The 11,886-nt window shown below is 25.0% G+C and overlaps 6 protein-coding genes across 6 annotated transcripts, besides 1 other annotated feature; 4 read left to right on the top strand and 2 right to left on the bottom strand.

The window, feature by feature from the left end:
• Positions 1-323: 323 nt before the first annotated feature.
• Positions 324-3,045, top strand: TA09310 (26S proteasome ATPase subunit, putative; the record flags this gene model as incomplete). The annotated part of the gene is made up of 6 exons (XM_947738.1): positions 324-450; positions 630-1,085; positions 1,117-1,215; positions 1,752-1,904; positions 2,422-2,742; positions 2,855-3,045. The coding sequence occupies 6 exons, from the start codon at positions 324-326 to the stop codon at positions 3,043-3,045; spliced, it is 1,347 nt and encodes a 448-aa protein (XP_952831.1).
• Positions 3,046-3,173: 128 nt separating this feature from the next.
• TA09305 (U5 snRNP-specific subunit, putative) lies at positions 3,174-4,821 on the top strand (the record flags this gene model as incomplete). The annotated part of the gene is made up of 4 exons (XM_947737.1): positions 3,174-3,477; positions 3,512-3,726; positions 4,347-4,668; positions 4,733-4,821. 4 exons carry the CDS (start codon positions 3,174-3,176, stop codon positions 4,819-4,821), a joined length of 930 nt encoding a protein of 309 aa, XP_952830.1.
• Positions 4,822-5,045: 224 nt separating this feature from the next.
• Positions 5,046-6,706, bottom strand: TA09300 (uncharacterized protein; the record flags this gene model as incomplete). The annotated part of the gene is made up of 5 exons (XM_947736.1): positions 5,046-5,404; positions 5,437-5,573; positions 5,605-6,323; positions 6,357-6,623; positions 6,656-6,706. 5 exons carry the CDS (start codon positions 6,704-6,706, stop codon positions 5,046-5,048), a joined length of 1,533 nt encoding a protein of 510 aa, XP_952829.1.
• A 153-nt stretch (positions 6,707-6,859) lies between these two features.
• Positions 6,860-9,710, top strand: TA09295 (exonuclease 1, putative; the record flags this gene model as incomplete). The annotated part of the gene is made up of 5 exons (XM_947735.1): positions 6,860-7,077; positions 7,108-7,831; positions 7,987-8,191; positions 8,221-8,487; positions 8,518-9,710. The coding sequence occupies 5 exons, from the start codon at positions 6,860-6,862 to the stop codon at positions 9,708-9,710; spliced, it is 2,607 nt and encodes an 868-aa protein (XP_952828.1).
• Positions 9,711-9,712: 2 nt separating this feature from the next.
• Positions 9,713-10,825, bottom strand: TA09290 (uncharacterized protein; the record flags this gene model as incomplete). Its single annotated transcript, XM_947734.1, has 1 exon — positions 9,713-10,825. One exon carries the CDS (start codon positions 10,823-10,825, stop codon positions 9,713-9,715), a length of 1,113 nt encoding a protein of 370 aa, XP_952827.1.
• Positions 10,826-10,981: 156 nt separating this feature from the next.
• Positions 10,982-11,877, top strand: TA09285 (Tpr-related protein family member, putative; the record flags this gene model as incomplete). Its single annotated transcript, XM_947733.1, has 3 exons — positions 10,982-11,198; positions 11,233-11,380; positions 11,532-11,877. The coding sequence occupies 3 exons, from the start codon at positions 10,982-10,984 to the stop codon at positions 11,875-11,877; spliced, it is 711 nt and encodes a 236-aa protein (XP_952826.1).
• Positions 11,689-11,748: a sequence feature (1 probable transmembrane helix predicted for TA09285 by TMHMM2.0 at aa 175-194).
• Positions 11,878-11,886: the final 9 nt, after the last annotated feature.

Here is an 11,886-nt window from a genome sequence, read left to right as displayed (position 1 = left end):
TTATCCATTTAATTATCCATTTAATTATCCATTTAATTATCCATTTAATTTTGAATTGTTAATTTAATTTAAAATTTTCTGAATTTAAGAATTTTGAAATTTAATTTAAAAAATTTTAAGAATTTCAGTTTAATTAAAAAAATTTTTTTTTTAATTTAAAAATTAATATAATACAAATAAATTATAATAAAATACAAATAAATTACAATAAAATTATTAAAATAATTATAAATATTGATAAATTTATTAATTAAAAAATTTTTTCTATAAATGTGTGGTGTTATTAATTAATTTTATTATTTTATTTTATTTATTTATTAATTATGGTTGAAGAATCTGAAATAACTGAAACTAATTCTACAAATGTTCTTGATGAAAATCGTGAAGTTATTAATCAATATATTAGAAAAGTTAAAGAACATCGTGATTTAGAACAAAAATTAAAACAACGTAAATAATTTATACAATCTTTAAATTTATAACTCAATTTGTTAATTTTAATTATTTTTTTTAGTAAATTTGTTAATTTTATTTTTTTTTTCTTTTTATTTTAATTTAATTTAATTGGTTAATATTAATTTTAATTTAATTGGTTAATATTATTTTAATTTGATTTAATTTAATTTTAGTACGTATTGATATGATAGAATTGAATAAGAAAGATATGAAGATAGAAGAAGATTTGAAAGCATTACAGAGTATAGGACAGATAGTAGGAAATGTATTACGTAAAATTGATGATAATAAATATATTGTAAAAGCAAGTTCAGGACCACGTTATGTAGTATGTTGTAAAGTTAATATAGATGTGAATTTATTAAAAAGTGGTACAAGAGTAGCACTTGATATGACTACATTAACTATTATGAAAATATTACCAAGAGAAGTTGATCCAATTATTTATAATATGTTAAATCATACAAATAATAATCGAACTACCGGAGAAAAAAAAGATACAAATAATAAATCTACTGAAGAAAAAATTGGAACTACTGAAGAAAAAGATGCAAATAATAGAACTACTGAAGAAAAAATTGGAACTACTGAAGAAAAAGAGGAAGAAAAAGATACATATAATTCTATAGGTAAATTAAATTAGAATTTATTTTTTTGTAGGTGGATTAAATAAACAAATTAAAGAAATGAGAGAAGTTATTGAATTACCTTTAAAAAATCCTTTTCTATTTAAACGTATAGGTATTAAACCACCAAAAGGTATACTAACCTATAGACTACTATAGAGTACTTAATTACTTAAGACTAGAGTACTGTAGTTGACTATAGAGTACTGTAGACTAGTACTATAGACTACTGTACTTAGATAGGCTTAAATAGGGTTAATAGGCCTAAAAGGCCTTAAATACTCTAAATTAGCGCTAAAGTACCTAAAATAGCCCTTAAATAGCTAATACCTTTATATAGCTAAAATACCCATTAATACCCTTAAATAGCCTCTAATAGCCTTAAATACCCTTAGACTACTTAATTACTAGTGGTAGACTAGACTTACTACCTAATACCTCTAGACTACTTACTATAGTCTACTTTATACCCTTAACTAGACTTACTACCTAATACCTCTAGACTACTTACTATAGTCTACTTTATACCCTTAACTAGACTACTATACTAGACTCCTTAACTACTATAGAACTACTACACACTTACACACTTAATTAATACTCTACACACTAGGCTTACTTACTATCTACATAGTTACACATGATACTGTAGTTAATATGGATTTGTAGGAGTATTATTATATGGACCACCTGGAACGGGTAAAACATTATTAGCAAGAGCATTAGCAAATGATTTGGGATGTAATTTTCTTAAAGTTGTTGCATCAGCTGTTGTTGATAAATATATCGGCGAATCCGCTAAAATTATACGTGAAATGTTTGGTATCCCACAAGTTATACAGTAGTTAAGTAGTTAAGCCTTAGCTACAGTAGTTAAGAGTAGTTAAGTAGTTAAGTACTTAAGCATATTAGGTAGTTAAGGGCTATTTAAGGCTATTAAGTACTTAAGTAGTCTATAGTAGTTAAAGTAGTTAAGCCTTAGCTATAGTATTAGTCTAGTACAGTAGGTAGTTAAGCCTTAGCTATAGTAGTTAAGAGTAGTTAAAGTAGTTAAGCCTTAGCTATAGTAGTTAAGAGTAGTTAAAGTAGTTAAGCCTTAGCTATAGTAGTACTCCTAAGTACCTTAGTCAACTACTGTAGTCTAAGAGTAGTTAAGTCTAGTATAGTACTCTCTTAAGTACCATTCACCGTACCTGTATCTGTAGTACCAGGTACAAATGTACTATCCTTATTACTAGTACTATCCTTATTACTATTACTGTCCTCAGTACTTGTACTATCCTCAGTACTTGTACTATCCTGTGTACCTCACACCGTAACGGAACTAAATATTCTATAGGTTATGCTAAAGATAATCAACCATGTATAATATTTATTGATGAGATAGATGCAATTGGTGGTAGAAGATTTTCACAAGGTACAAGTGCAGATCGTGAAATTCAACGTACATTAATGGAATTATTAACACATTTGGATGGATTTGATGAATTAGGACAAGTTAAAATTATCATGGCCACTAACAGACCAGATGTATTAGATCCAGCACTCTTAAGACCAGGAAGAATTGATCGGAAAATTGAAATACCATTACCCAATGAAACTGCCCGAATCGAAATATTAAAAATACATACACAAAAATTAAATATACAATATCCCATCAGTAAATAATTAATTAGATAAATAAAGGAAAATTAGGGAAAATTAAGCCTAGTTAAGGAAAATTTAGTTAAATTAAGTAAAATTTAGTTAATATTAAGAATAAATGATTTTAGATTATAATAATATATGTAAATTATGTGATGGATTTAATGGTGCTGATATGAGAAATATATGTACAGAAGCTGGTATAAATGCTATACGTAATATGAGAGATTATATAATAGAAGAAGATTTTTTTAAAGCAGCAAGAAAATTAACTGAAAATAAAAAATTAGAAGGTACATTATCATATGAACAAGTCTAATAATAATTCCAATAATAAAAATAATATACACAATATAATTTAATATATAATATTATTTTAATAGTATATTCTAATTTATTATGTGATTAATATGTTTTACTCCCCCATCAGTTATAATATTTAATAAAATGAATCTAGAAGATGATAGTGTATTAAATTTTCCAGTTATGTTATTAACTGGACATGAAAGTGAAATATATACAATAGAATTTTCACAAGATGGACAATTTTTAGCATCAGGTGGTAAAGATAAACAAATCCTATTATATGAAGCTTATGGTGAATGTAATAATTTTGGTGTATTAACAGGACATAAAAATGCTATATTAGAATTACATTGGAATAAAAATTCTAATTATTTATATTCATGTTCGGCTGATTTTACTTCAGCAGTTTGGGATATAAATTATACTAAAAGAATACGTAAACTACGTTAGTTCCAATAATATAATAGTATATTATTTAGAAGGACATTGTGGTATTGTAAATAGTTGTTATCCAGCAAGAAATATATTAAATGGTTTATTAATTACTGGTTCGGATGATGGTACTGTTAAAATTTGGGATTCCAGATGTAAAAGCTATACCAGTTCGATTTCACATGATTTTCAAATTCTTGCAGTTACTACTGATCCAAATTATAATTTTATATATTCTGGTTCATTAGACAATATAATACGAGTATCCCAATAAGAATAGGATTAGAGTAGAGTAGAGTAGAGTAGACTTAGATAAGATTTAGATTTAGAGTAGATAAGATTAGACTAGGATTAGAGTAGACTTAGATAAGAGTAGATTAGAGTAGATAAGAGTAGATTAGAGTAGATAAGAGTATAGTAGAGTTAGAGTAGACTTAGAGTAGAGTAGACTTAGAGTAGGCTTAGATTAGGATTATAGTAGTGTAGAGTAGAGTAGTATTAAGTAGACTGGAGTAGATATAGTTTAAGATTAGATTAGAGTAGAGTAGATAAGATTTAGAGTCGACTTTAGATAGGACTTAGATTAGGGTTTAAATAGGACTTAGATTAGGAGTAGATAGACTTAGATTAGGGTTTAAATAAGACTTAGATTAGGGTTTAAATTAGACTTAGAGTAGGAGTAGATAGACTTAGAGTAGGAGTAGATAGACTTAGAGTAGGAGTAGATAGACTTAGAGTAGGAGTAGATAGACTTAGAGTATAGTAGACTTATACTAGACTTAGAGTATAGTAGACTTATACTAGACTTAGATTACGGTTTAGATTAGACTTTAGATTAGGATTAGAGTTAGATTAAGTATTTTAATATAATTGATATTATAGATATATGATGTAAGAAATGAGAATAGAATATATATGGAATTGAAAGGATGTATGGATTCTATAACGAGTTTGGATTTGAATGAAGAAAATACAATATTATTATCAAACTCAATGGATAATAAATTGATATTATGGAATATATTACCATATGGTAATAGAATAATAAAAACATTATATGGTCCAAAACATAATAATGAAAAGAATTTAATAAAAAGTCATTGGGGTAGAAATTCTATAATTTGTAGTGGTTCATCAGATCAATTTGTATATATAATTGATACTATAGATGATAAAATATTATATCAATTACCAGGTCATATTGGTATGTCAAAATAATTTTATAGTTTAATATTAATAAATATTTTTAAAATTAATATTATTATTAGGTACAGTAAATGATGCACAATTACATCCTAAAATACCAATAATAGCATCATGTTCTAATGATAAAACTATATATATTGGTCAATTATAAATATAATTTTTAAAATATACATGATATATGGAATTTATAATAAATTTTATAAAACTCTATAATAAGTGTAAATTTAATAAAATTATATTAAAATTGTGTAAGAGCAGCGAAATTCTCAATAAAATTTAATAAAATTATATTAAAATTATATAACAGCAGCAAAATTATAAAATTATATAAAATTCTAAATAAAATTATATTAAAATTATATAATATGTATTAAATTAAATTATTGATTTGAAAATTTGATGAAAAATTTGATTATATAAATTAATTTGTTTAATATAATGAAAAAATTGATATAATAATTTTTCATCAAAATAATTAAAATAATTTAATAAATTTAAATAAATTTCATCATTTCTTAATTTTATATTATTTTTCATTAATATATTAATTATTTCTTTTATATCTTCCATATCATTACATATAAATACATATAATAATAATATATCTTCCAAATCATTAGACAAATGGATATTATTAGAGATTTCTATGTTACCAGTTATTCCTATGTTACCAGTTACACCTATGTTACCAGTTACTCCTATGTTACCAGTTATTCCTATGTTACCAGTTACACCTAAATCAACATTTGATACTTTTTAAATTTACCTCCAGTTAATTTTAAATTTATAATAATCTTTAATTTATTAATATTTAATAAATAATTAAAATCAATACATTTATTATTAATAATTTTTAATAATTTATATAAACTTCCACTAAAATTCTTTAATATATCTTCATTACTAAAAAAAATATAATTTTATAAAAAATTACTTGAATAATTTGTTTAAAATTGTTATAATAAAATTAATTTGTAATAAAAATAAATCTTTATTCAATATTTCAATAATATAATACATAATCTCAATTATTGTACCGATATCAGTAGTGGTAGTAGTAGTGGTAGTAGTAGTGGTAGTGATTCCATCAAATTCATTATCAAATTGTTTTAATAATAAATTATATATATTATTCATATTAACAGTAATATGTTTATTAACTGTGTTAAGTGTATTAACAGTGTTATTGTTAGTATTTACAGTGTTGTTAGTATATCTCAATTTTAGTAGATATAATAGATAATTTATATCATTATATATTAAATTATCTATTGGATTTATTTTATATATTATATTATAAATTTCTTCTCTAAATAATTTAACCTTTAATTCATTAACAACAGATAATTCAGTAACATCAGTAGTTTCAGTAGTTAATCCAGTAACATCAGTAACATCAAATAACTCATCAGTTTTATTAGTGATTGAATTTAAAATATTGTATAATACAGTTATATTAATCAAATTTAATTTATATTTGGTATAGATTTGATAAATTTTAATAATAATTTTATATTTTAATAAATCATATCCATAAATACGATTAATATTTATTAATATTAAATTTAATAAATGTAAATTTATATTTTCTATTAAATATATTACAATATTATATAATAAATTTAATAATTGGAAATTTATTATTTCATTATTCTATAAACAAATTTAATTTTATTATTAACTTACAATTTGTATTATTATATTAATAATTTCTTCTAAATTTACATCTAAACTTTTTTTTAACCGTATATTCAATTGTATATCAGATTGATTTTGTGATAGTATATCCAATGGTATATCCAATGAATAATGTGTTATATTATATTTTAGAAGATAATTTAAAATAATAATAGATTTATAAATTTGATAAATATTATTAGAAATTAATATTTTTTTAATAGTAATTAATAAATCATCATAAGAAGTAAGATTAGTTATTTTTTTATATAATTCCTAAAAAAAAAAATAAATTATATAATATTTACCTTAATATTAATATTATAAGAATCTTCTAATATATATTTTAATATTTCCATAATATATAATAAAATTAATAATATAATAAATAATAAAATTTAAAAAATAATTTAATGAATAATTTAATGAATAATAAAATTTAAAAGAATAATAATTTATGGAATGGGGAAATAATATTAATAAATTAATTTATATAAAATTAATTATTTAATATGATAAATAATATTTATTATTATACAAATTATAATATTAATTATTATCAACCATATTATAATAATTTCAATACTAATACATATAATCTAACCAATAACTTTACTAATAATAATACCAATACTACTAATTTTACCTATAATAATACATACAATAACTTTACCAATAACTTTATTACTAATAATATTAGTAGAAATAGATATAATGAAATTAAGTATAGGTAAGTAATTATTATTAAATATTTTTATAGGAAAATTTGTAATGTTTGTAATATATATTTTAATAATGAAAAACAATTATTGGATCATATAAATGATTTACATATAAATTGTAATTATGAAAATTGTAATTTCAATGGACCAATAAATATTCTGGAAATACATAAACTGAAACATATAAAAAATAAAGAAGGTAATACTATAGATTCCAAAGATGAAATTAAAAAATGGATTAATTCAAGAATCAAAAATTTTCCAAAATCAAATGAATCCAATATAATTTCCAATAAAAAAAGAAATTACAGATCAAATAATAATATTAATAATGGAATTGTTGATGGTATGGTTGATGGTATAGGTGATGGTATAGGTAACGGTACTAGTATGGATGGAATCAGTAATGGAATAGTGAATAAGATGTTGGAATGTGAAGAAATGAGTATATTAGAAAAATATTTAAGAAATAAAATGAATAAATATAAAAGAAATAAAAAATCAATAGTATTTCCATATATAAATAAAATATATAAACAACCAAGTGCATTAATTAGATATACAAATCCTATAAAATATGAACAAATGTTAAAAAGACTAGAAACAATAAAATCACCATATAGTTATAAATCATCAATTTGTGAAAAATATAAAAATGGAATTAAATATTCTATACCAATACGTCCCCCAACGATTTTACAATTAATACGTGGTGATATTGAAAAATTGGATAAAAGTGTAGTAAATATCATTAAATATATAGTAAAAAATAATTTTTTAAATTAAATATATATAATTTATATCTGTAATATATTAGTAATGGAATAATAGTCACTATGGGAGTAACGAATCTTCTGGTACCAAATCTACTCCAACATAATTTAATTATTTATTTAATAACTATTAATTTTATTTAGCAACATTTGAAATCTAATGAAAAAAATGTTAATATAAAGAAATATTCTGGATGTGTAGCAGCTATTGATGCTATGTGTTGGATCCATCGTGGTTTAATATCATCAGCAGTAGCCAATGTTAGAAATGAAATTTGTGATAAATATATGAAATTTATTATTTCAATGCTTCAACTACTAATTAAGCTTAATATTACTCCAATTATGGGTAAACCAATTTGTATTCATAATATTTAGTATTTGATGGCTACGAAATGCCAGCAAAAAAGAATGAAAATATGATGAGACGTGAGAGGAGAAATAAAGCCAGATCAGAAGCTATGGAAATGATTCATAAAAATAAAGGCAAAATCAATACGGAAATTATGAGAAAATGTATGCAGGCGATACAGATAACACCTGAAATTGTCCATAGAGTTATAACAATATGTAAGAAAATCAATGTTACAGTAGTAGTATCACCCTATGAAGCTGATGCACAAATTTCATATCTCTGTCGTACCGGTTTGATTATATTAATTTAATATTCTATAGGAGTTGCAGACTTTGCAATTAGTGAAGATAGTGACTTAATAGTCTATGGATGTCCTAAAATTATATATAAATTGAATAAAGAGGGGAAGGGTGTGGAACTAAATATACCATTTTTCAATAAACAAAACAAACTAGTACACTTACCCAAAAAAATATCAACCACTAATACACAAGGGAATACACAAAATACCAGCACACCCATTAATACACCCGGGAATACACACTTGAACACACACGTCAGTACACAAAATGTTGGTACAAATAATTTACAATGTGATAAAATGGAATTTGGAGATACTAATAAGAGTAATGAAGTGGATTTTGTAGATATACCATATGACTTGGATGGGAATATGTTGAAAGTAGTAGACTATGAGAAATTTATAATGATTTGTATACTGAGTGGTACTGACTATGATGACAAGTATCACATTGGTGGAATAGGGATAAAAGTGGCCTGTAAACTGATGTTACAGTATAAAACTATTGAGACTCTGTTACAGTATTTAGTAGGCAATAACAAGTATAAATTACCGGATAACGTACAGTGTAGAGAAATACTATCACACTATAAAAATATCTATAACATATTCCTCTACAATGTTGTATATAATCCATCAGATAATGCTCTAGTGCATATTAATAATAAGGTTGAACCTGAGGATCCTAACGGCTACTACAGTTACTTAAATGACATGATCTTGAACTTGCGTGAAAAGGAAGTTAACTTCATTAAAATCGCTCAGGGTGTTGTTTCAGTCCATGACCACCATGAAATTAGTTATTCACTCACTGAAGCGGATTTGAACATGGTTGAAAGCCTGAAAAATACACTAATTCTTAAACTATATAAATTTGAATTAACCTTTGCAACAAAGTTTTCTCTACTGAATATCGCTCATGAAAATCGCATAGACTCGTTCAAGAGTAAATTAGAACCTATTACTGAGTTCAAGAGTAAATTAGAACCTGTTACTGAGTTCAAGAGTAAATTAGAACCCATTCCTGAGGTTAAGGAATATAAATTTCAACCAAAGAATATTAAATCTAACCAGTTAAATAACAATTTGCAAGTTAAGAATGAGACTAGTCCTGTCAAGTGTAAAGTTGAGGAGAAGAGAGCCAAGAGGAAAAATATAACTAAATTACTAAATAACACTGAAAAGTATGTAGTTAAGCGTAAAAGGAAATGAAATTAGTTTTTAATTGACAGTAACTTCTCCTTAAGTTCCTTGGCCCTTAGGTATAAATTATCAATGTCCATATTTGATAATGAAGTCTTGTATTTCATATCAGCGTATGAAGTTTCTTTATAAGGACTTCTATACGATTTATACAAATGCGATGTTGAGTTATAGGGTTGGAAATTAGATTTGGTGAAATCATTAGACTTATAGGGATCGAAATTAGATTTGGTGGGATCGTAGTTAAATTTGTTGGTGTGATCAAAATTAGATTTAAAAGTATCATAAGGTTTATAGGGATCGTAGTTGGATTTATAATTATCATAGGTGGATCTATAGGGATCGGTGGATTTACAAGGATCATAGGTTGATTTGTAAGGATCCCTTAAAACTGATTTATAAGGAGTATTCCCGTAAGATTTATAGTTTAAATCTAAATTGTTTGAAGAGTTCAAACCGAAAGTATTAAAGTCAAATTTATTTAAAGAACTCAAGTTCTCTTTAATCTTATCCAATTTCTCGTTATTCATATCGAAACGATTAGAAACATTTAAGTTTGTGTTATAGTTACAGAGCTTCGGCTCGTTCCATTTATCCGGAGTGTAATTATTGTACCTGTTTTGAGGAGTGTTGTAAGGATCAACACTCTTTAAATAGTTGGGAATATCAAATAAATCATCACTATTGTACAAGTTGTTATAATTCTTACTAAAACCAGTATTATACTTGTCAAGTCTATCCAAGTTGTCATATCTATTATAATTTTCACCATTATATCTGTTGTAGTCACCGTTGTATCTGTTGTAGTCATATCTGTTATAGTCATTGTCAGTATTGTAAGTGTTGTAGTTGTTATAATTTTCGTAGTTGTTGAGTTTATTCTGAAAATCAAATCTGCTCTCGAATCGAGAGTCGTATTTGTCGAAATTGTCCCGTAAGTTATACTTATCAAAGTTGTTTAAATTGTTATATCTGTCCCAATTGTTCAGATTTGAGCTATATTTACCAAAGTTCCTGTCGTAGTTGTTTCCAAATTTGGAGTTGAGATTATGAGAAAAATTCGATCTTGAGAGGATAGGAGAGTTCAACGATCTTCTAAACTCGTCAAAAGAATTAACTACCATTTGGGAATAAAATAAAAATAAAAATAAAAAGGAAAATCAACAAAAATAAAAATAAGAAGAAATAAACAGTAAAATCAAGAAACAAAATTCTCAACTATTACACACCCAATACGAATTTGTAATAACATTCAAAATTTAATTTCTTTGAAAATATTTATGGATTTTAATGAGTATGAAAATATAATTGACAATGTTGAGGTGAATAGTCCCGAAAGACCAAATACTGAAGAAAACTTTGCCAATGAAGTTGAGTATGATGATGTTGTGGGCGACAGCGACGACAGTATGGGAAGTGAGAGGGCATATCCCCTGGATAAAAATAAGCTGAAAAAATCTTCTAATATATTTTACAAAGGAAATGCCTTAAAAATGGGTAATAGAGACTATTTTCTTAAATCTTACTTTAGGTAAAGTTAGAAAGTATAAATATGCTCTTAAAAATATCGGAAGCCTTTATATAGCAACTTGGACTCGGGAAGAAGGTGAAAAGGATAATAATTTGTCAATATCGTCTTCAAACTTTAAGCGCGAATACTCTAAGCGTAAAATCAAACAGTTTAATTATTATCAATAACTATATACGTTAATATATATCATTTTATATTATAAAGTTTAATGTTTTGTTGATCTAAATAATGATTTTAATTGATAATAGTGTAATATAGCAGGACTATTTAAGGGTATTGATATGGTAGTAATTGGGTAGTGCACTTGAACTTTGGTGTTTGCCAAGTATGCTACTAGGTAACTTTATGGATATAATTCAGAAAGTAACATACAAAGGCACCGACGGCGACCCCAGCAAAAACGAAGCCACAGCCGATGACAAAAGTAATAAGTTCAACTGGATCATTGTTCCTTCAATTGCTACTCAGTGGTTAAATTTCCTAACCTATGTAATCCTCTTGGTTGTTTACTTGGTGGATTTGGCGGCTGGCAAAAATATGCATCCGAACACAAACCCAAAACAGGATCACAAGACTGCGACGACACTGAAGAAGCTAAAGCCATTGTTCATGCTTGGATATGGCACTTCTTTGATATACTTATAGTTATTAAGA

This window comes from Theileria annulata, chromosome 4, assembly GCF_000003225.4.
Source record: "Theileria annulata chromosome 4, complete sequence, *** SEQUENCING IN PROGRESS ***".
Taxonomy (NCBI): domain Eukaryota; phylum Apicomplexa; class Aconoidasida; order Piroplasmida; family Theileriidae; genus Theileria; species Theileria annulata.
The sequence above is the reverse complement of the archived record's forward strand: the minus strand, read 5'-3'. Positions and strand labels throughout refer to the sequence as shown.